Below are 24,293 nucleotides of genomic sequence, written 5' to 3'. Positions count from 1 at the left end.
TAGTTTGAGCCGAACTGCCACTGGATTGATCACCTTCTCCACCACAAACGGACCAATGAACTTCGGTAACAACTTCCTAGACTCAGTCCGTAAAGGAAGATCCCGTGTGGCCAACCAGACCCTATCTCCGATGGTATAGGTGGGAGCGGGGATCCGGCGACGATTCGCCTGGAGCTGATACCGGTCCGAAACTCTAAGGAGTGCCTTTCTGGCCCGATGCCAGGTCCGGTGGCAACACGAATATGGGCCTGAACAGAGGGCACTGAGAGCTCCTTCTCCTGAGAAGGGAACAAGGGAGGTTGGTAGCCATACAGGCACTGGAAGGGAGACATCCCAGTGGCAGATGTAGGGGAGAGTATTTGTGGGCATACTCAACCCAAGGCAACTGAGAGACCCAGGAGGTGGGGTTGGAAGAGACCAGGCAGCGTAGCGTGGATTCCATCTTCTGGTTGGCTCTCTCCGCCTGACCATTGGATTGGGGGTGAAAACCAGATGTGAGACTGACTGTAGCTCCAATGGCCAAACAGAAGGACTTCCAGACAGCAGAGGTAAACTGAGGGCCACGGTCGGAAACGATATCACTGGGCAAACCGTGGACCCTGAACACCTCCCTAACCAGGATCTCGGACGTCTCCGAGGCAGAGGGAAGCTTGGCAATTGGCACAAAGTGGGCGCGAACTTGCTGAATCTGTCCACGATAGTCAGAACGACCGTGTTCCCCTCAGAAGCGGGCAACCCAGTGACGAAGTCCAGGGCCAGATGCGACCATGGTCGCCGGGGAATAGGAAGGGGGTGAAGTAGTCCAGAGCTGGGCCGATTGGTACTCTTATTCTGCGCACACACTGGACAGGCAGCAACAAAACCCCGAGGTCTCCTCGGCCATGGCAGGCCACCAAAAAGCGTCTGCGAAGAAACGCCATCGTCCGAGCCACGCCAGGGTGACAAGCCATCTTGCTGGCGTGGGACCATTTGAGGACAGCAGGACGAACCGACTCAGGCACAAACAACCGACCGGGTGGACCGTTACCGGGACCGGGCTGCGTCGAAGGGCCGCCATCACCTCCTCCTCAATCTTCCACATAACTGCTCCCCACGACGCAGTTCCGGGAGAATTGTCTCGGTCTTGGACCCACTCTCCTCCGTCTTGGAGAACATCCGGGACAAGGCGTCCGCCTTGCCGTTCTTAGATCCAGGTCGGAACGTCAGGGAAAACTTGAATCGTCCGAAAAACAACGCCCACCTGGCCTGACGGGAGTTGAGACGTCTAACCCGACTGCACGTAAGCAAGATTCTTGTGGTCAGTCCAGACAATAAACGGTTGCTCCGCCCCCTCCAACCAGTGGCGCCACTCCTCCAAGGCAAGTTTCACCGCGAGAAGCTCCCGGTTACCCACATCGTAATTCCTCTCCGCAGGCGAAAGGCGACGAGAGTAGTAGGCGCAGGGATGGAGTTTACTGTCCGTGGAGCATCGCTGCGACAGGATGGCGCCAACTCCCACATCAGACGCGTCCACTTCAACGGCGAACTGACGGGCCGTGTCCGGTTGAGAGAGAATCGGTGCGTTGGTGAATCGCCTCTTCAAATCCAGAAACGCTCGATCCGCCTCCGGATTCCACTTGAAGGTCCTGATACTGGAAGTCAAGGCAGTTAACGGAGCGGCCACACGGCTGTAATCCCGGATGAATCTGCGGTAGAAATTGCAAACCCCAAAAATCTCTGGAGCTGCAATCTCGTACCGGGCTGGGCCCATTCCAGAACCGCTCTAACCTTCTCCTGGTCCATCCTAATCTCTCCCTGGAGATGATGTACCCGAGAAAGGATGTCGTGTGGGCGTGAAACTCGCACTTCTCGGCCTTCACGAACAGGCGATTCTCCAACAATCGCTGCAGAACCTGCCGGACATGCTGGACGTGGTCGGAAGGTTCCTTCGAGAAGATCAGAATGTCATCCAGGTAAACAAACACAAAGAGACCGATCATATCTCTCAGGACGTCGTTCACCATACTCTGGAATACCGCTGGAGCATTGGTCAGTCCAAACGGCATCACCTGATACTCGAAGTGACCCATCGGTGTATTGAAACCCGTCAACCACTCGTCCCCCTCTCTGATCCGGACCATGTGATACGCATTGCGTAGGTCTAGCTTGGTGAACACCGTAGCACCCTGTAAGGAGTCGAAGGCAGAACTCATCAAGGGCAGGGGATACTTGTTCTTGACCGTGATGTCATTCAACCCCCGATAATCAATACACGGTCGAAGAGAGCCATCCTTCTTACCCACAAAGAAGAATCCTGCCCCCAGGGGTGATGACGAGGACGAACGAGACCAGCAGCTAGGGACTCCTTGATGTAGGTCTCCAAAGCCTCACGTTCAGGTCGGGAGATACTGTATAACCTTCCCTTGGGGTAGACAGCTCCAGGGAACAGGTTGATGGCACAATCATATGGTCGGTGGGGAGGGGAGTGACAGAGCCTTCTGCTTACTGAAAACTTCCCCAAATCGTGATATGTCTCGGGAACCAGGGACAAATCTGGGGGTTTAGCCTCAATCACCTGACTGGGAACCGAATGGGGACAGGCAGTCTTGAGACAGTTAGCATGACAATCAAGGCTCCAACTCGTTACCTTGCCCGTCACCCAATCGAACGTGGGATTGTGTTCCTTCAGCCAGGGGTATCCAAGGACCAGAGGAACATGGGAAGACGGCAGAATGAAGAATGAAATCATCTCAGAATGATTCCCGACAACAGCATCTTAACCGGTTCAGTCCTCATCGTGATACGTGCCAGACTACTGCCGTCCAGAGTGGTAGCTTCAATGGCTTCCGGCAATTGCTCCTTGGAAAGCCCCAGCTGTTCCACCAACTCGGCATCAAGAAAGCTTCCACCGGCACCTGAATCGATAAAAGCGTTAATCGCTAAGCTCTGATTCCTGTTCATAAGGGTAGCCGGAAACGGGTCTGACAGAGGTATTGAGAGGTCGAAACTGGCTCGCTAAAAGTCCTCCCAACTTTAGCGAGCCGCGCAGTTTGACGACCGCCGGAACCAGTGGCGAGGTAATGTCCCGAACCACCACAGTAGAGGCAACAGTTAGTCCTACGCCTGTGTTGGCGCTCCTCCTTGGTTAACCCGTGCCGCCCCACTTGCATGGGTTCAGAATCGGGAGACAGGACCTCTCCACTAATCCTGTGTGGTGGACGATGATCGGCGTATTCTGATCCAATCCCCGACCCGACTGGAACCTGAGAAGCTGATCGGTTGGACGGAACCCATTTGCTTCTCCCTCCTTCGCTCTCGGACTCGAGTTATCCACCCGAATAGACAAGGCTACCAAGCTGTCCAGGTCACTAGGCTCCGGATAGAGATCAACTCATCCTTGAGCTGCTCCGACAGACCCTGGTAAAAGGCCGCTTGCAGAGACTCCTCATTCCACCCACTCTCCACAGCCAACGTCTTGAACTCGATCACGAAGTCGGCCACGCTGCGAAGTTCCTTGGCGAAGCGAAACAGGCGCCTAGCTGCGTCCCTCCTCGGACGGAATGGTCGAAGAGCTTCCTCATCTCGGCCGTGAACCCCTGGTATGAAGCCATGCAGGGATCCTGTCGTTCCCAAACGGCTGAGGCCCACTCCAGCGCTCGACCACGCAGCAACTCAATCACAAAGGCTATCCTAGCCTTGTCTGTGGCATAAGAGTAGGGCTGTAGATCGAACACTAATCCACACTGCATAAGGAAGGAACGGCATCTTCCCAGCTCCCCTCATATTTATCCGGCGTCGGAACCTTGGGCTCACGGAAGGACACAGCTCCAGAAGCGGCAGGCGAGATGGGTGAAACCGGTAGTGGATCCTCCACCGGAAACTTGCGTTGGTTCTGGACCTCCGTCAGACCGGTAGAAAGGTTCCGAACTGACAACGCGATCTCCTGTAGTACCGTGCTATGATGGCCCAACATCTTCTCCTGATGGGTAATGGCATGGCGAACAGAGTCCAGGTCCGCTGGGTTCATTACTGGCCGGATCGTTCTGTCACGAGTTACAAAGCCAGAACCCAGAAGCAGACCAGGACAAGGTAAGTTGAAACGAAGGTGAGTGTTTATTTACAAATTCAAGAGTGATGCTGAATAATCCAGGGAACAGAGCGGGCGGCGTTGATTAGTTGTTGGGGGTGCAGTGGTTGTTCCAATCATGGCTCGGCAGCCGCCACCACCAGGCAGAGGTTGGATGAAGGTTCCGGACGAGTGACTGCAGATGGAACAAAACGAGGTAAGTAAACAACAAACCAACAAGGTGCAAAACAACAAAACTAACGCTAGAAGCTCTAAGACTGATACTCTGGTAAACCTACTGTTCATGGCTAACGATCCGGCAGGGAATGGATGTTAGGCCAGAGCCTAAGAAGGGTGATGATCAGGACCAGGTGTGCAGATTGCTGATGGGATGCAGGTGCGGAAATCAAGAGAGCTCCCGCCTAGCAACGTTGCCCGGCAACCAGGCAGGGAGCGTTCCAGAACCCTCGGGAAACTGGAGATCACGAGCAGAAAAACTAGTCCACAGACAGGACCCGACTCAGACTGCCGGGATCGTTACAAGAACAGAGCATTCTAGGGAAAACTGTTGTGTTATGGATCTTTCTGTCATGGGAGTTAAGTATAGTGGTGACTTGCTCCATCATTGCTTTCGGCCATCAAAATTACACTGAAGAAAGTTCTTTAACAACTGTTTCTGAGACTGTAATTGGCTCAGAAACATGCAGCATCTTGTCATTGCTGCCTCCCATTCCCCTGTCTTGGTATTGGACTTAGAGATCAAACCCATTCTCTCTATACAGTACTGTTACTGTCGGCTTCATACTCCGCCACAAATGAGCTCCCCTGACAGAGAGAGAGAGAATATTATTCCTTCTCCCACTCCTGCTTCTCCCCAAACACACTATATCTTTTCTCAATCACCTCTCTTTCTCTCTGACATTCTCCCTCATTTAGTGCAGACTCTCTCACTCCCTCACTCTCTCACTCACTCACTCATTCACTCACTCACTCACTCACTCACAATCTGATTACATGGAATCACAAAATGGTTTTGGTACTAAATTGCAGTGCACTGGCTCCATCTGTTGGTTAGAACAGAGGACAGGAGCCTCAATCCACAACTGAAAATGTTCCCAAGCCAAGTACCCTTCATATCTCTCCAGTCTCCACCTTTGTTTTTTGTTGTTGTAGTAAGTGATGGAGAGACCCACAGAACTCAAGGAGATGACGCAAATTCCACTGTGAACTATTTAAGGGCAGAGACCTGAGACATAAAAGGATGTGGGATGACTTTACCCTAACAAACGACTGGACATATATTCCACTGTGAACCATTGGAGGGCAGAGAAATAAGAGATGAGGGGGATGTGGGAGGACATTGGCATTGTATGGATTCCCTCAGAGCCTTCATCTCTCTCTCTCTCTCTCTCTCTCTCTCTCTCTCTCTCTCTCTCTCTCTCTCTCTCTCCCCGCTCTCTCTCTCTCTCTCTCTCTCTCTCTCTCTCTCTCTCTCCGCTCTCTCTCTCTCTCTGTCTCTCTCTCTCTCTCTCTCTCTCTCTCTCTCTCTCTCTCTCTCTCTCTCTCTCTCTCTCTCTCTCTCTCTCTCGCTCTCTCTCTCTCTCTCTCTCTCTCTCTCTCTCTCTCTCTCTCTCTCTCTCTCTCTCTCTCTCTCTCTCTCTCTCTCTCTCTCTCTCTCTCTCTCTCTCTCTCTCTCTCTCTCTCTCTCTCTCTCTCTCCGCTCTCTCTCTCTCTCTCTCTCTCTCTCTCTCTCTCTCTCTCTCTCTCTCTCTCTCTCTCTCTCTCTCTCTCTCTCTCTCTCTCTCTCTCATCTCCCTCTCTCTCTCTCTCTCTCTCTCTCTCTCTCTCTCTCTCTCTCTCTCGCTCTCTCCCTCTCCGCTCTCTCCCTGGCGTCTCTCAAGGTAGTCTCTATAGATATTTATAGGCAGCATTTACTTACTTATTTTCAGAGATAATGGGGGGCTCCTGCTGAGAGCAGAGAGAAAAATAGCAGCCTTGCTGGAAGAAATATCATATGAATATGATTTAATACACCAAGGTTACAGATGGGTTTTATATTTGACACAGATTAGTCTAATAAAGCCATTTGATTGATTAATACATACTAATCTCTCAGGGACAGACGTACTTTCAGTTTCAGATGGTGCAATCACGTGCAGTGATGAGTTTTTCATTTCCTTTCATACACTACAGAAGTGGTTGAATTCAAACCAGTTGAGATCGAAATACAATGTTTATTACAAGCCAATAAAGATTGTAATACAATGTTTGGTATGGGGAGTCAGCACAGATTCAATCAGTATATATTATAATACAGTTGTTTCAGAGAGAGAGAGAGAGAGAGACACACACACACACTCTGGACACACGTCCCCACTGAAAGAGAGAGATATGAAGGGGAGAGAAAAAACGGCTGAGTGTATGAGAGAGAGATAGTGGTATAAAGGGGACAGAGAAGCAGCAGGGGAGGGAGGGCCTCTGCCCAGGTTCCTGCCTGGTGCTCTATGTCTCTCATCCCCAGGCAGCCTACACTACAGCACTATATCCCAGCTCTATCCACCTCTCCTCTGCTAGCCTAGCAGCCTGTTTACCGACCTCAGCGCTATGTAGATCAATGAGCCTGCCTTATAGTGCAGGGGATCTCAGCTCCATCTCTCTCTCTCTCTCTCTCTCGCTCTCTCTCTCTCTCTCTCTCTCTCTCTCGCTCTCTCGCTCTCTCTCTCTCTCTCTCTCTCTGTATCTCTCTGTATCTCTATTTCTCTGCTCATGACTCGACACAGAGGAGGCAGATATATGGAGGCTCAGGTAGGTCGGCTCATTTATGGTATCTGTTTGTTTTTCTGTCCGTGTGAGTTTGATGTCTGGTTGATGCAGTAGCTACCTGGCTGCAGTAGTGGCGTTTAAGGGGTGTTGTTGACATGTGCTGGCTCAGTTGGTGTGTGGCAGTGAGGGATGCAGACAGTGTCTCCAGAGTGTCTCTACAGGTGAGAGCAGAGGCTGCCAGGTCGCCGTACCGGCTCCGCTGCTTTGGTCTGTAGTCTGACTTCATGGTCACACTGATTACATGTCACCTGGAGGGAGAGAAGAGAGGGGAGAAAGAGAGATAGATAAGTGCTTGGTTTTGTGTGTGGATACGTTTATTTAACTTAAGTGTTCTTGTCTAAACAGTGACTGTAGATCTGTGGCTCCTGTGTCCTCTGCTGTTTCTCTCTGTAGACCAATGATTGTTCCCCCTGTCCTGTCTATGCTGGACCAGTGCAGCCCTGTCTCTCCCCAGCCAGCCCAGCTCTCCCCCCCAGGATGGCCTATCAGAGCCATCGTTAGAGCAAATTAAACACACAGAGCCAAGAGGGGTCTCTCTCTCATCAGTAACATATGACCGAATGGAAGTTGGGACACTACAGGGCCGTAGTGTATGCATGGATTGTTTCTTTGTGTTGTCAGGCCTGAGCTTTCATCATACTTTCTCCATACTAGCTAGCCACTCCTAGTTCTCGCCCCCTCTCTCTCTTTCTCGCCTTTCTGTCTCTCTCTCTCTCTGCCATCAATACATTCTTTGTTTTCTTGTTGTCTGCAGGAGGGAGTTTAGTTTTTCTGCTAAAGATCGTAATGAAACACAGAATTCCCCTAACAATCATTAGTCAGAATTAACTGAGTTATGAATCCCAGGTGTTTTCTCCACATTCCAATGTGTGTAGGCCTATCTCTGCTCTGTATTCAGCATCAAGCGAGCAGGGATACTCTGTTGCTGCCTCTATAGAATATTATTTACCTCAAGACCAACCGTCTGCTGAAAACAACTTAACCTTGTACTGGCCCTCCTGTTCAGCTCTCCTAGCAGTAAAGACTGGACTCTCAGCTCTGTGGTTCTGGTATATGTCTATGTTACACGTGTGGAAAGGAAAGGGTCATATCCTGGCTGTCAGCGAGGCTGGTGTGAAGGCACAGTCCCACCTGAGCTGTGCGTGTGAGGTTTCTGTGTACCAGCTTAGTTTCTCCTGTCCTTTAGCTCTGGCTAGCATGACTTATGAAAAAAGCTACTTCTTGTTTCTGAGTGACACCTCAAGTTTGGAGGAAGTTCATTGGATTAGAATCACTGCTTATCTTTGATGACCAAATTCAGTTTGGGTTTTACAGTAGTAGCCACTTTAACTGTAAGTTAATTTAAAATCATCAACCAGTCTCTTATGATTCAATTCATTCACTGTACTCCCCCCACACTTACACATCTCTACCCCATTTAAAGGAGGCAAACAGAGAGACACAGGAGTGAAATCCATCCCCCTCTCTCATATTCTCTCACTGATTCCTCAACTCCTCCAGTTGTGCATCCCCTGACTGGTCTGGGGTCATTCAGACTGCAGTTGAGGCTCAATACCCTTGGAATGACCAGTGTTTTATGCTGCAAGCTGGGCCTGAGGGCTTCTAATGACTAATTCACAGAGACCAGGACTGTGCAGGCAGTCAATAAAGCACTAAGCCTTATGGAGCGAACGCTGAGTGAACAAAATATTAGGAACACCTTTCTAATATGGAGTTGCACCCCACCCTTTTGCCCTCAGAACAGCCTCAATTCGTGGGGGCATGGACTACAAGGTCTCGAAATACTTCCACAGGGATGCTGGCCCATGTTGACCAATGTTTCCCACTGTTGTCAAATTGGCTGGATGTCCTTTGGGTGGTGGACCATTGTTGATACACACAGGACACTGTTGAGCGTGAAAAACCCAGCAGCGTTGCAGTTCTTGACACAAATGGGTGCGCCTGGCACCTACTACCATTCCCCGTTCAAAGGCACTTAAATATTTTGTCTTGACCATTCACCCTCTGAATGGTAAACATACACAATCCATGTCTCAATGGTCTCAAGACTTAAAGATCCTTCTTTAACCTGTCTCCTCCCCTTCATCTACACTGATTGAAGTGCATTTAATAAGTGACACCAATAAGGGAGAATAGCTTTCACCTGGATTCACCTGGTCATTCTATGTCATGGAAAGAGTAGGTGTTCTTAATGTTTTGTATACTCAGTGTATATCACAGTGGCCAGGATAAGGCCGAGAGATTGGCTTTCTGGTTGTAATACATTTCTCAGTAATGACTGTGATTCTTTCCCTTCATTCTGCAGGGCCTAATTGGGTTTGGAGTGTTGTGAGCTTTGTGTTGATGTTGATGTGTTGTGGGTGTGTGAATGTTGTGTATCCGGTGTTGTTTTTTGTCAGCTAAATCTGGTGCAACGCATCACTTACAAAAGCTGAAGAACATACGCACTTACAGCTACTTTACGCAGGTGCTGGAGTTGTAGGTTGGCTTTCAATATGATGTCAGGAGATTTTGCTTCTGTATGGATTTAATGGACACGAAACAAAGTAAGTCTGTGTCGGGTCGTTTGTTATTGAAAATTGTAAATTAATCCATGTGTCCTACAGTACATAGGCCTATCCCCCTCTCTAGTAAATGCTTTATCACCATCTCAAACCTTATCAAAAGCATTGAAGCGACTGAAACATAAAACTTGGTGCTGTATAATTAATTAATTATATACATTGCCTCTCTCTGCCCATTGCTCGGGTCATGACATGAAGTTCTCACGTTCTTAAAAAGTCTCTTTTCACGATAAAGAGTCCTGTCCTTCCTTCCTTCCTGTCAGCTTGGAGGGGGTTTTATGAATATGGAGTGACAGTAGATGTGCTGACTTGCACTCTTCCAGGACTTGCTGGAAATGAAGTATGAATGAAATTTGCACACTCAGGATATCTGGTTCCACTGGAATGTGTATACATGAAAATATTTCTCATCACTCTCGTGACCTGAAGACAAGTTGGCTTAGCTTCTCATTTTCACAGAGCATAAGAACATTTAGTGAAAGCAAAAAACGAAAGACAGTATGACTTGTTAAATCTTAGTTGCCCATGAATATGTTTTTTCAAAGGACACATTGTTTCTATGTTTCACACAGTGACCTACAGTATAATATGTGTCCATTGCTAGCTACAACAAACCCAAGGCTTTACAAATGGAGTCATTCAGCAGAGGCTAGGGACAAAGTCATTAATAATGTATCTCTAATTCCCCTTCATTTTTGAGATGCTTTCAAGCAAACCTTTTAATTAATATTTAAATACTAATGATCCAGGTCCCGTTGCAGTTGAAAAAAAACTCAAACGTCCCAGGTTACCGTTACCAGTAAACTGATAGGGCTACGCTGACAGTTTTCAGAAGTACATTCTGTGACAGGGGTTTGGACTTAGTTGTTGTTTTCCGCTCAGATTTGCAGAGTTTGGAAACCGGTTAGGATTTCCTTCAGTTAACAAATGTTTGAGGGCCTGACGCTGCAGTTTCCTAAACTCCACCACAATGCTTTTAGTGGTCAAACTATAGCTATCTGGCTGTCCAATAGAAGCCTGTCTTTAGGCCTATATTTTAGGTTCATACTACTCTAGTGTTTTTTACTGTATCATTATATGACGGCCTGCTGGACACACCTTTAAGGATCCCCACTCATAGATTAGAATCAGAATACCTCTGTGGCTTCAGTGTTGTGTGAGCATCTTTTAACAGCTGTGTCTGACGTCACTATAGGAGAATCTAGAAGCTTGGCAGGCGAGGTTAATATTGTATGGAAGATAAAAAGAGCCCTTACACTTTTCCTCAAGGTGAGATCTACTGTACCTACCAAATCACAGTGATATGGTGTTCCTTATCTCAGCCTTTCCACCCTTTGCATTACATTAATTTCCTCCTGTTAAATCCAGAGCTTAACTCTCCATCTGTAGGATATCTCTTTAGGAGATGATGTCACTCAGTGCTAATCACCTTCTCGGTCATTATCTCGACTAGCGCCGTGGCTGCAGTCACACTCCCACAGCTGGCCTTAATCATTTAGTACGAAGCAATTTTGCCTAAAACAACTTTATGTGAAATGAATTATTGTACTACTGTCAACAGCCAAATGAGAAGGTTGTTAATGTGAAAAATCATCAGTCTTCTCCATTTCAGAAGGAGCACAGAGTAGGAGAGAGAAATTAGAAAGTCATTCAGCACAGCTCTCATAGTCTCAACCTTTGCCTGTGTGTGAGTTTCAAACAGTCTGCAACTTCTGTGTGTGAGTTTCAAACAGTCTGCAACTTCTGTGTGTGAGTTTCAAACAGTCTGCAACTTCTGTGTGTGAGTTTCAAACAGTCTGCAACTTCTGTGTGTGAGTTTCAAACAGTCTGCAACTTCTGTCTGTGAGTTTCTTTCTCAAAATGAAAATGGTATAATCTAGATTATTTGGCACAGCTCTTTGGCAGTTTGACAGCTTTGACACATCGCCTAGCCTCGCCACAGGGCAGGCCTTCTTTTTTCTGTCCCTAATCAAAGATGGAAAATGTACGATGTGGCAGGCAGCACGAGAAAGGCTTGCTTTATGCCCCGTGCCAACTCAAACAATGGGCAGCGCCAGTGCAGACGGCCGGGCAGGGAGGTGCTCCTCTTGGACTCAATAGCACCAGTGTCTCTGGCCGAGGGGCTCGGATGCCACAGAGACACAGCGGGTACTGCCAAGCCAGGCCAGGGCAGGGAAGGGCAAGGGAGCACACAGTAGGTAAGCAGATCTAGCAGACTACAGAGAGCAGGAGAGAGGGAGAACAGGACACGACACAGAGGGAAGGTCTTGTCTGTAGAAGTGATTAGCTGGATGTGGTTGGGGAGGTGAGTGAGGGAGGGGGGAATGTGAGGGGGTTAGGCTGATGACAGAGAGTGGGGAGGAGGGATGAAGAGGGTTTGTTGTTGAGGTGTTGTTTTGACCCTTCGTTCTTTCTCTCTTTCTCGCTCTCCCTCTCTTTCCCTCTTACTCTATTCAACCTCCTCGTAATACTTACGTCGTACGTACATCCTTACAAAAATTATTGTGTATATTTCACTGTTTATCTAATCTCTGATGCGACCGACCAATAATACAAGCAAATTAAACTGACAACAGATGTTTATTTATTTCACCTTTATTTAAGAACAAATTCTTATTTACAATGACAGCCTACCCCGGCCAATCCCGGACAACGCTGGGCCAATTGTGCGCCGCCCTATGGGACTCCCAATCACGGCTGGATTGTGATACAGCCTGGAATCTAACCAGGGTCTGTAGTGATGCCTCTAGCACTGAGATACAGTGCCTTAGACCGCTGCGCCACTCGGGAGCCCATTTTATTGTGAGCCATACAGTCAATTTGCTCAAATCAACAGCATCATTAGATTTCACTTTGCTCTTGTGTCTCTAATTTGATTGCATAGTCAGACGTGCTTGTCAATCGCCCAAAACAAACAGGCCAGTTATTATATCAAGACTGTTTCACTCACACAGCTTATGTCTGGAGTATAGATTATCAGGTTTCAAACTATTTTTGGAACCATCAGAAGCAGACAGTTTTTACCCTCCAATGCATCAAAGCCATTGAAAATCGATTTTGGAGCCAGACAAAGGAAGGAGAGCCGAGGGAGGCGTCTTTTACAGCGTTTGGCCTCCGCTTTGCAGTCTGGGAGTCTGACTGATGATGGATTGGTCACCATGGTGTCGTTAGACCAGGAAGTAGATGTCAGCACAGAGCTACAGTTTGTTTCCTAGGGCTCCACAGTGTTTGGCTGCTGAAGGGGAGTCAAGGAATTTTCTGTTTTGTTCTGTAGAAATGTGTTTGAAATTTACAGCAAATGTTAGTTCCTTTTGACGTTTTATTTTTTTACAGCACCTTTTGTTGTGAGATACAGTAATGCAACTGACTGTACTTCTATTTTCCAGTGCCAGAAAATATGATGATACTTGTTTGATCACATTTAGAAAATGAAAACACATAGGCCTGCTTGTTTGATATTTTATGTTTTGATTAAATTCAACATAAATAAACATCATGCATTCTGTAAACCATAAGCGGTCATGTCAATTGACCATCTCAACATGACGTAGACAAATATGCCCCGTAAAAGCAGGTCTTTTTCCATCCCTTGGGATTGTTCAATAACTGTCTCACCTCTTGACCCCATTTTCCCTCCTCGTCACTCCATGGTCACTGAGATGCCTGACCTCATTGTCATATGACATCATGGTCATAGCTGAGCTCTCCCTCAGGGTCGCTGTGTGACTGTTTATAGAGAGATAACAGAGATGACTCCAATGTCATTTCTGGCCAGCAGATGGCCCTATCAATCTGGAGGGAGGAGGCACACTGCAGGACCTGTATGTCTATCTATGGGACAGCTGTGTCATGCATTCTGTGTAGCTAGCCCTTAACCACAGATCTGAGATCAGATTACTACACTCCAATCCTTATTTAGCCTGTTTCAGTGGTCGGAGGCAAAGCCATGACATGCACTCCAGCTGCCATCTTGTGTATTTATATTCTCAGTGGTCACTCACATTTGGGGTAATCTGAGCTCAGTGCTGTATGTCATGGCCGAGCATTGAGGGATACTCTAACTGTAAAGGTAATACTCTAACTGTAAAGGTAATACTCTAACTGTAAAGGTAATACTCTAACTGAGCCTAGTAACGTGTCATATATCCTTGTTGTGCCCTCCAATAGGCCCATTTCAGTGTAATATCATCACTGAGCATTAGAGAAAGCCAATCTTCTACTAGTCATTTTGTTGCAAGACGAGGCATGACAAGAGGAAGGTCATTGTCATTGTAATCCACAGAACAACAGCACCACAGTCTACAGTGGGAGGTATTGTACCACAGTACCAGCTCTCTGTGGGTAGAGGCGGTGGTGTATTGTTCATTTCCCTGACAGTGTGTTTACCATAGTGTAGTGTGTCACATCTGATCTCACATGGCTCTGTTTTTAGCATGGCAGCACTGTGTTGAAGTGTGGTTCTGTACAGGGGCGGGGCTTAGACAGACTACAGAGAAATATGACACCTGGTAAAGAGGACTGGAGGGAAACATTTATGCATGGCAAACACAGCTCCACCTTACAGGGCTGCATTTTATTCCCAATAACAAACACAGTAAAAATAGGGTCTCTTTTTTATCTTTATGTTACTAACAAAATGGTTGCAGGAAAAATATAACTCATGTACAAACGCACAGGCCTGGGTTTGCATAGTAGACTGTATTTCTTTTGAATTGTGTCGCCTTTGCATTCTTGTCCATTAGACTCTACTATCTTCTGCCACAGAGTGAAGGTGGTGAGCAGCACAGTTGCGGTTGGGAGATCATCATTAGAGAGGGTTGGGTGTAACAGTTCAACACTGCATATTGGTTGTGTGCAAAACAAGGACAACCTTAGTGCTGCTGGCGGCCAATTAAAACAATTGTTTGCATTCTTAAATGATGCAGGCAAACTGCTGTTTTGCTGCAGCGAGAGACAGGAGGAGGAGAAGCAGCCCATCTATTTTGCTTACTGTCACATACAATATATTGTCCTTATTCTTTGGTGCCATACAACATGACTGACACATTCCCTATTCTAAATTTAGAGCTCAGGCATTACTAACGGATGTAGAGACACGTTTTAAGACAAGCCCTTCAGACATCACTAGCTGGTGTCTGATGACCTTTGATGGTTCCTTGAAGATCCCAGAGGTAACACATGTGTTCCAGCTTCTCTGCCAGCCAGGATCTGATTTGATGAGCAACGCTGCATATCCTTTCATTACTGTCAGTCCAACCTATTTATACATCTGCTTCCAGCTCCCGATTAGACACAGGAATCCTTTATTCCCCAGAGTTAACAGGAAAAATGTGTTCATTTTTACTTTGAACGAGTTCCTAACTATTCACTCCAAATATCCCAGGCCCCTACTTCTGTTAAAACACTGCCATATCAAACAATGACATCACCAAGCTAATTGCATCCAGACAGGGCCGAGAGTCTGATTTTTATAATTTTTTTCTGGTGCAATGCTCACCGGCTTTGGCTTGGCCTCCCAAGAAAGCAGATATGAGAAATGGTGCATGACATCATGTAGACAGAGTAGCGCAGCACGACTCTTTTATATGCAATACAAACTCTGTGAGTGGGTCTCCAGGAAACTAGCTATCGCTTCAATGGAAAAACACCTGAGGTCTCAGGAATCTGCAGTACTGTAGCTAGGTGCCCGTTTTCCATTTTTATTCATATTTTCTATCATTTTCTGAATGTAAGGCATTCATAACTCAGTCTTATTCGTGAAGTGCTTTACTTGCTAGACTGAAATATGGAAATGGTCTGTGAAGTTAACCTTTCAGACAAAATATGCCATACAGTGGCGATGTTCCAGATCTACTATTTGGCTCTTGCCAAGGCCAGGAGAGAGTGATGGACTAGGAGCTGTAATTCAGTAAGGCCATGTGCAGTGAGCTGGGGAGACTAGGGGGTTTTATGAGCACAGAGAGGGCCTCCTGTTGGAATTCCCAACCATGACATCATTCCCATGGAGAGAGCTGTGCAGACGGTTGGAGAGGGGCAGAGGGGATATAGAAGATTTTCCGACATATACAGAGAGAGATAGAGGGAGGAGGTAGACACCGAGGGTTTGTTCAGTGTTTAAAAGTCAAGACATATTTGTTCACTTTCCTTGTACTCAGTTTTAACAGTGCTTGGATGTGTTTAGCTCAGTTTATTCAGTGAGATAGTTGAGATTGCTGTGGGAAAGAACACACTTGTGTCATCAGCAAACAAGATTTGAAAAGGCAGTTTTGATTCAGATAATTAATATAAACTAGAAATGATAGAGGTTAAAGAATCTATCCTTGTCAAACACCATGATCTCGGGGGGGTGTTACTCCTTTTGAAATTACAATTTGCATTCTTCCTTTTAGATAGTGCTGTCATTCTTTGAACTGCTTATCAATGTTTTCCATTGAGATCCCACATCAATGGTTCCAATTATGTTGAACTTGAGCCACACTGAGCCAGTCCTGATCTCCAGATTACTTGTAGATATAACAAGCGTTTCTTCAAACAGTACATGTCTTACTTACACAGATATTACCAAAAGTGTAGCTTGCTTGAGGCCCTATGCTTGTACTTGCCTATTAAACTCACTCCCCAAAAATGTTAATTGACCATATGAAATCAAGTGATACTCTCCAGACCTGTAATCATTCCTAACAAATCTAAGTGCCCTATGATAATATAGCCGCCCATCTCACCACTGGACCACCAGACCGTAATGAAATCCTCCCCTCATATCAATTCAAATCTTCCTTCCAAACAAATGTCAGCAGGGATTGTGTTTATTTAGTAATCTCTTGTGATGAAACAACAAGGTATTGACTGCCGCCGCAGCCCACAGGGCTTTGATAATATTCTGGACTCATTTCAAAACGCTGGCGAACGCTTAGATGCTCTCGCCTTGGGTTTACTAACGCGTCTGAATTACAACATAATGAGCCTGTAAATTCGATTGAAAGACGTTAAAAAAGTTGTGGGTTTTTGATACCGTTTTTCTTCGTGGTGTGGGCGTTTTGTTTACTGTCGGTCGGAACTAAACAGGGCTTCTAAACAGTGGTGATTCCTGGAAATCAAGTCGTGTGTCTGCTGCTCTGCAATGTGTTGACAGCTGTGGGGCTACAGCAGCACTACGGGTCTGGGTCTCTGCTCCATCTGAAATAGCTCCTCAGTCAGTCTACCTTCCTCCTCCTGTAGCAGCACAGCCATCTGCTGTCTCTATAACCATTATCTTCCCCACCCGCCACTCAGCTCAACTCACAGACACACATGCACATTATTTCCCTTGTGTGCTTCCTTCTATTTCTCTTTCTCTCTGTCTCTCTGTCTCTGACTCCCTCCCTCCCACCCTCTCTGTTTCTCTCTGTCTCTGACTCCCTCCCTCTCTCTGTTTCTCTCTGTCTCTGACTCCCTCCCTCTCTCTGTTTCTCTCTGTCTCTAACTCCCTCCCTCTCTCTGTTTCTCTCTGTCTCTGACTCTCTCCCTCTCTCTGTTTCTCTCTGTCTCTGACTCCCTCCCTCTCTCTGTTTCTCTCTGTCTCTAACTCCCTCCCTCTCTCTGTTTCTCTCTGTCTCTAACTCCCTCCCTCTCTCTGTTTCTCTCTGTCTCTAACTCCCTCCCTCTCTCTGTTTCTCTCTGTCTCTAACTCCCTCCCTCTCTCTGTTTCTCTCTGTCTCTAACTCCCTCCCTCTCTCTGTTTCTCTCTGTCTCTGACTCCCTCCCTCTCTCTGTTTCTCTCTGTTTCTGACTCCCTCCCTCTCTCTGTGTCTCTTTGTCTCTGACTCCCTCCCTCTCTCTCTCTCTGTCTCTGATTCCCTCCCTCTCTCTGTGTCTCTCTGACTCCCTCCCTCTCCCTGTTTTCTCTCTCTTCTCTCTCAATCTTCCGTTTGAAGTCCCACATGAAAAGGGGCCAAAGGAAGCAGTAATCTTCTCCCCGGGGAGGCCCAGGGTCCAGGCTTGTAATTAGAGGAAATCACCACCTTCCTCCTGAGACGAGCATGTCAGTGATTGGTGTCCCCAGTAAACCTGGCTCGTCTGGGAACCATTCTCCCCATATTTCTGGTGCCTGTTGCCATTATCCCCCAAAATACCCCTGACTGGGGGGCAGTTTGGCCTAGACCCCCCCTGTACCCCAACCCCCTCTCTTACTGGGGTAATTGTTCTCGGGCCCTGTCCTGTCAACCTTAAGGAGCCTAGAGAGCACAGCACCATCGCAGGCAATGGTATCTACAGGAGCTCATGCCTGACTGACACACTCAGTCCGTTATGGTGCAATGGGAGACATTCTGTGTGCTGCTCCATTATCTAACATCCATGATAGAGCTTGAGAGAGCAGAATATAGACATTACAGAGAATTACAGAAGGGACATCTTGAAATGGGAAGGTGAAAAGAATAGGTGATGAGTGAGGGGTGGATACAAAAATAGAGAAATAAAGAGGGTATACAGATACAGAAAGGCAGGGGGACTGTACAGTAGCTCTTATATCCTTTGGGATATGGAGGGAGGGAGAGGAGGGGCCGCTAAATTCATACTAAGAAAGCTCTTCCTATTTTTCCTCATTGTATATATGCAAACGTTCAGTGCTGGACCCTGAAAGACTCTATTAATAGAGGTGCTTCCACCTCTCTCTCTCTCTCTCTCTCTCTCTGTGCCCTTCGTGGCTCTCTTTCTCTTTCCCCCTATACGCCCAACCTCTCTACCTCCATCCCTTCCTCTCTTTCATGTTTTTTTTCCCCTCCCTCTGATAGCATGACTGAATAGGATTTTTCTATCCTTGTTGGTCCAGGGTCAAATTTTGTTCCCCCCTCAGCGTTCTGCTAGAGGAATTCCCTCCCCTTTCCTCTCCCCAGCTACAGAACACACCCCCTTCCCTGCTCCGCCTCCCTCCATACTGCTAACAGTCCAGCGTCTCTCTCTCTCTCTGTCTCCTCCCCCGGCCCCCCCTTCCACCTCACACACACTCCTGCCAGCCTCGAGAGCTGAGGAGGGAGAGACCGAGAGAGAAAGAGAGGGAGGGAAAGAGTGAGTGAAAGATTCCTCAATTCGTCTGTCAGTGGCTATACTGACTGCCTCTGCCACTTAGCAATCACTGCTAGCCGCCTGCCTGCCATACATCTATAGGGAGCTAACTTGAGAAGGCAAAGCAATGGGAATATTTGCTGCTAATGCAGTGCTACACCTAGAGGGCTAGGCGATGGGACTGTGTCCATCTGAGAGGGATCCATAGGCAGTAACGGGGAGAGATGGCTGGTGATGCTTGGAGCACCCCGTCTTGCGACTGCTAGCTAGCATGTGGTGTTTGCACTGTAACTCAGAGAAGAGCCAGTCCCTACTGGAGCTGGAGGTGGACAGCTGGTAAGGCAGGCTGGTATAGTGGGAGTGAATGAGTGTGTGTGTGTGTGTGTGTGTGTGTGTGTGTGTGTGTGTGTGTGTGTGTGTGTGTGTGTACATATATTTTCTTCTGATCTGTTCTTCTGTACAGTTTGTCATCGGGTAAGGTTAGACAAGGCTAGTATGGCTAGTGATAAGGGACAATGTTTCATAAACAGAAATGCGTTTTTCGTGTGTGTGTGCAACACCATCTCTGTATGCATGCTCTGATATGTGTCTCACATGCTGAACATAGTGCTATTCTAGTGATGTGCATAGCATATCCACATTACATGAGCCAGGGTAGATGATAGTAGTTATCTTACAGTTGTGATATTAGGCTCACGAAAATTAATTCTGTGCTCCAACTTAATCGAATTGCATAGAGATGTGCCATTTTGATATCACCTCTTCTTTGATCAAAATAAGCGAAATAAGGCTTTGCATAACTGAATAGATTGTTTGCGGCTTTACAGAATGTGATACATCAATACCGTTGCAGGATAGTGTCAGTGTAACTGACATGTACAGTGTCTTCAGAAAGTATTCATACCCCTTGACTTATTCCAAATGTGTTGTTACAGCCTGCATTCAAAATAGATTAAATTGATTTATTTTTCTCAACCATCTACACACAATACCCCATAATAACAAAGTGAAAGCATGTTTTTAGAAATGTTTGCACATTTATTGAAAATTAAATACAGAAATATCTCATTTACGTAAGTATTCACACCCCTGAGTCAGTACTTTGTAGAAGCACCTTTGGCAGTGATTACAGTCTTTCTGGGTAAGTCTCTAAGAGCTTTCCACACCTGGATTGTGCAACAGTTTCAAAATTCTTCAAGCTCTGTCAAATTGGTTGTTGATCATTGCTAGACAACAATTTTCAGGTCTTGCCATAGATTTTCAAGTAGATTTAAATCAAAACTGTAACTCGGCCACTCAGGAACATTCACTGTCTTCTTGGTAAGCAATTCCAGTGTAGATTTGGCCTTGTGTTTTAGGTTATTTTCCAGCTGAATTCATCTCCCAGAGTCTGGTGGGAAGCAGACTGAAGGATTTTGCCTGTGCTTAGCTCCATTCCATTTATTTTTTATCCTGAAAAACTCCCAAGTCCTTAACGATTACAAGCATACCCATAACATGCTTGAAAATATGGAGAGTGGTACTCAGTAATGTGTTGTATTGGATTTGCCCCAAACCTAACACTTTGTATTCAGGACAAAAAGCTAATTGCTTTGCTACATTTTTGCAGTATTACTTTAGTGCCTTGTTGCAAACAGGATGCATGTTTTAGAATATTTTTATTCTGTACAGGCTTCCTTCTTTTCACTCCGTCAATTAGGTTAGTATTGTGGAGTAACTATGTTGTTGTTGATCCATCCTCAGTTTTCTCCTATCACAGCCGTTAAACTCTGTAGCTGTTTTAAAGTCACCATTGGCCTCATGGTGAAATTCCTGAGCAGCTTCCTTCCTCTTCGGTAACTGAGTTAGGAAGGACGCCTGTATCTTTGTAGTGACTGGATGTATTGATAAACCATCCAAAGTCTAATAATAACTTCACCATGCTCAAAGGGATATTCAATGTCTGCTTTTTTTTAGGTGCCCTTCTTTGCGAGGCATTGGAAAACCTCCCTGGTCTTTGTGGTTGAATCTGTGTTTGAAATTCACTGCTCGACTGAGGGACCTTACAGATAATTGTATGTGTGGGGTACAGAAGTGAGGTATTCATTCAAAAATCATATTAAACACTATTATTGCACACAGAGTGAGTTCATGCAACTTATTGTGTGACTTGTTAAGTACATTTTTACTCCTGAACTTATTTAGGCTTGCCATAACAAAGGGGTTGAATAGTTATTGACTCAAGACATTTCAGCTTTTCATTTTTAACTAATTTGTAAACATTTCTAAAAACATAATTCCACTTTGACATTATGGGGTATTGTATGTAGGCCAGTGACATAACATCTCAATTTAATCAATTTAAATTCAGGCTGTAACACAAGAAAATGTGGAAAAAGTCAAGGGGTGTGAATACTTTCTGAAGGCACTGTATGTGTGGTGTATTTCTGCCCATCGTCATGAGTTGAAGGGCATTCCTGTGGAGTCACTGGCTGTGACTGACTGATGGTGCTGTTCTCTTATGGCTGGATCGTCAAGGGCAGGTGCGGAGTGTGGCGCGGCGGCTAATTGAATTATGAATTACTGAGAGAATGACTGTCTGGCTGTTAGCATGTCCGCTAGAGAGACACATGACAACTGGCAGGCTCAGGTTCAGACAGCAGCCAGCCAGCACCAGGTCTGACTGGGCCTGTATGTTGGTGGGGTGAGGACTGTACTCTAGCAGCCTATATTGGGAGTGCTTTGTGCTTTGTGGATGACGGCCATAGTAAGTGAGTGGTCTGTTGATGAAGCCACAGAGCCAACTCTCTTTCAAAAGAGACCGTTTTTTACTGCATCCGTGCTGTGCTCATGAATATGTTTATGAGGCTCTTAGTTTAATACAGAATTGATTTCTTTGAATAATAAAATGTGTCAATACAAATACCCTATAAGAGTTTTTAATCAGTAAATCAATCATGATGCGGAACGACTCATTCACTTACAATGGGAAGTAAAGCATAGAAAATAAAAATAAGGAATAGAGGCATTCAGACAGTGAGTCACGTGGGTGTGGCTTGCTATATAAAGCAGGCAGACCGGCATTAAGGCATTCAGTTACTGTTCGATTGAATGTTAGAATGGGCAAAACAAGTGACCTAAGCGACTTTGAGCGTGGTATGATCGTCGGTGCCAGGCGCGCCGGATCCAGTATCTCAGAAACGGGCGCCCTCCTGGGCTTTTCACGCACGACAGTATCTAGGGTTTACCGAGAATGGTGCGACAAACAAAAAACAACCAGTCAGCGGCAGTCCTGTGGATGAAAACAGCTTGTTGATGAGAGGTCGAAGGAGAATGGCAAGAATCGTGCAAGCTAACAGGTGGGCCACAAACAGACAAATAATGGCACAGTACAACAGTGTGCAGAACGGCATCTCGGGAACGCACAACTCGTCGATCCTTGTCACGGATGGGCTATTGCAGCAGACGACCATACTAGGTTCCACTCCTATCAGCTAAAAAGAAAAAGAAGCATATCCAGTGTGCGCTCGATCACCAACACTGGACAATTGAGGAGTGGAAAAACATTGCCTGGTCCGAAGAATCCCGGTTCCTGTTGCATCATGCTTATGGCAGAGTCAGGATTTGGCGTAAGCAGCATGAGTCCATGGACCCATCCTGCCTGGTGTCAAAGGTACAGGCTGGTGGCGGTGGTTTACAACTGTGTGATGCCAGCATGGACCAACATCCCTGTGGAACGTTTCAACTTGTAGAATCCATGCCCAGAAGAATTCAGACTGTTCTGGGGGCAAAGGTAGGGTCCAACCTGGTATTACATGGGTTTACCTAATAAACCTGCCGGTGAGTGTGGGTTGCAGCAGAATTGTGGTGCGTATCAATGACAGTGAGTGTGGGTTGCAACAGAATTGTGGTGCGTATCAATGGTGGAGGCAGATGAGGAGACAGTTTGCACCAGAGACTGCGTGGTCACTGGCAGTAAGAAAAAAAGCTTACCAGACAACATAAGTCAGTTGAATCAATTAACCTAGAGCTGTAGCATTAGAGCCCATAACCCACACCCGTCACCCTCACACCACAAACAGTGTGCCCTCTCCAGTAGAGTAGACCAGCAGCACATGTTTTCCAAACACAACAAAAACAGATGTTTTCTCTCTCCACAGCCAGCCAGTGACTCATAAATACAAATGCAAACAGTGGTTCTGGGACTGGTGTTTTGTCTAGACAGTCATTCCTCATTCCTAAGATGGTGTGTCAACGCTCCTGCTAGCTCGGCCACTGAAACTGAAGTAGGAGACAGTTCAAATTAAGAAGTCAGAATTAAAGTAGATAGAAATCACGACTGTGATGAGGCCGAGGTCGACTAAATAACGTCTACTGGAAACTCTCCTAACGATTCCGTCAGCTAACTTGGCCGGCTCAGCTAGCCAGTTTCCAGCTGTACTACACAGTAAATTCCAATCTGGTTCTGTATACTAGCTCTCATTTGTGAGCTATTTAAAAAGAACCATTAATACGATTCTTGGACCTGAAAGGAGAAATGTATCTGAGTTAGGCTTGCAAAGGGAGGGTATATTATTGGAAACTTTCAACGTTTCCAAGTAAACTACCAGAATTGTTGTATCTTTCAAGGATTTTTTGTAATCTATTACAAGACATCTAGTGGCCCTTTTGGGTACTTCAGAATATCACAGGTGTCTGTAATTATCTCTGGCCCTCTGTGTGGCCTTATCACATGTAAAATATATGGAATAGTGAAGTAATATGATTTTCCAAAAAAATAATAGCATGACAAAGCAGTAAAACATTATCCTAAATATAAACCATCAACTTAGTGAATACCATTGGTGTTTAATACGAGGGTTTCATCATGAAATATCCTTTATATATTTCTTTACACACTTTTATTTATTTAACTATGTCAGTATGTATTTGTTGTCAATGTATTGGCTTCAAACTGGTGACAGTTGTGAAAAAAGAGTTGCAGAGTTTATTGAAAAGAATGCCATTGTTGATTAGATGCTTTTTTCATTAATTAGGCTATTTTCGCTTGAACCATATGTTCTATCTACTAGAAACTCATGGACAAAAATGCATACTACACTGAACAAAAATATCAACACAACATGTAAAGTGTTGGTTCCATGTTTCATGAGCTGAAATAAATCAAATCCCAGAAATCTTCCATACACACAAAAAGCGTATTTCTCTCAAATGTTGTGCACAAATTTGTTTACATCCCTATTAGTGAGCATTTCTCCTTTGCCAAGATAATCCATCCACCTGACAGGTGTGGCATATCAAGAAGCTGATTAAACAGCATGATCATTACACCGGTGCACCTTGTGCTGGGGACAATAAAAGGCCACTTTAAAAGGTGGTGCTGAGGAGTATTTCTGTCTGTAATAAAGCCCTTTTGTGGGAAGAAAATAATTCTGATTGGCTGGGCCTGGCTGCCCTGCCCAGTCATGTGAAATCCATAGATTATGGCCTAATACATTTATTTGAATTGACTGATTTCCTTTTATGAACTGTAACTCAGTAAAATCTTTTAAATTGTTGCATGTTGCGTTTATATTTTTGTTCAGTGTATATACAGTGGCTTGCGAAAGTATTCACCCCCTGTCACGACTTCCTCCGAAGCTGCCTCCCCTCCTTGTTCAGGCAGTCTTCGGTGTTCGTCATCACCGGCCTTCTAGCCACTGCCGCTCCATATCTCATCATTCCATTTGTCTTGTCTTGTCATTACACACACCTGGTTCATATTCCCCTCATTAGTACGTGTTTAAGTTTTCCCTCTGCCCCCTTGTCCTTGTGGGTGATCGTTCTTTGTGAGGATTAGT

General features: G+C 46.0%; 1 protein-coding gene across 7 annotated transcripts in view; it reads left to right on the top strand.

Moving 5' to 3' along the window:
* Window positions 1–24,293, top strand: part of LOC121545403 (IQ motif and SEC7 domain-containing protein 1-like) — a 238,188-nt gene that overhangs the window by 183,671 nt on the left and 30,224 nt on the right. Inside the window, exon 1 of one of the 7 annotated variants that reach the window (XM_041855906.2) lies at window positions 18,433–18,810. The exons of 5 other annotated variants lie outside the window; for them this stretch is intronic. In XM_041855906.2, the coding sequence (XP_041711840.2) occupies window positions 18,746–18,810 (65 nt within the window). In that variant the 5' untranslated portion in view covers window positions 18,433–18,745. Of the gene's footprint in view, window positions 1–18,432; window positions 18,811–24,293 lie in introns of those variants that run through there. One more of the 7 variants, XM_041855909.2, reaches the window with a different exon arrangement.

This window comes from Coregonus clupeaformis, chromosome 30 (assembly GCF_020615455.1).
Source record: "Coregonus clupeaformis isolate EN_2021a chromosome 30, ASM2061545v1, whole genome shotgun sequence".
Lineage (NCBI taxonomy): Eukaryota > Metazoa > Chordata > Actinopteri > Salmoniformes > Salmonidae > Coregonus > Coregonus clupeaformis.
This window is presented reverse-complemented; position numbering and strand designations above follow the sequence as displayed.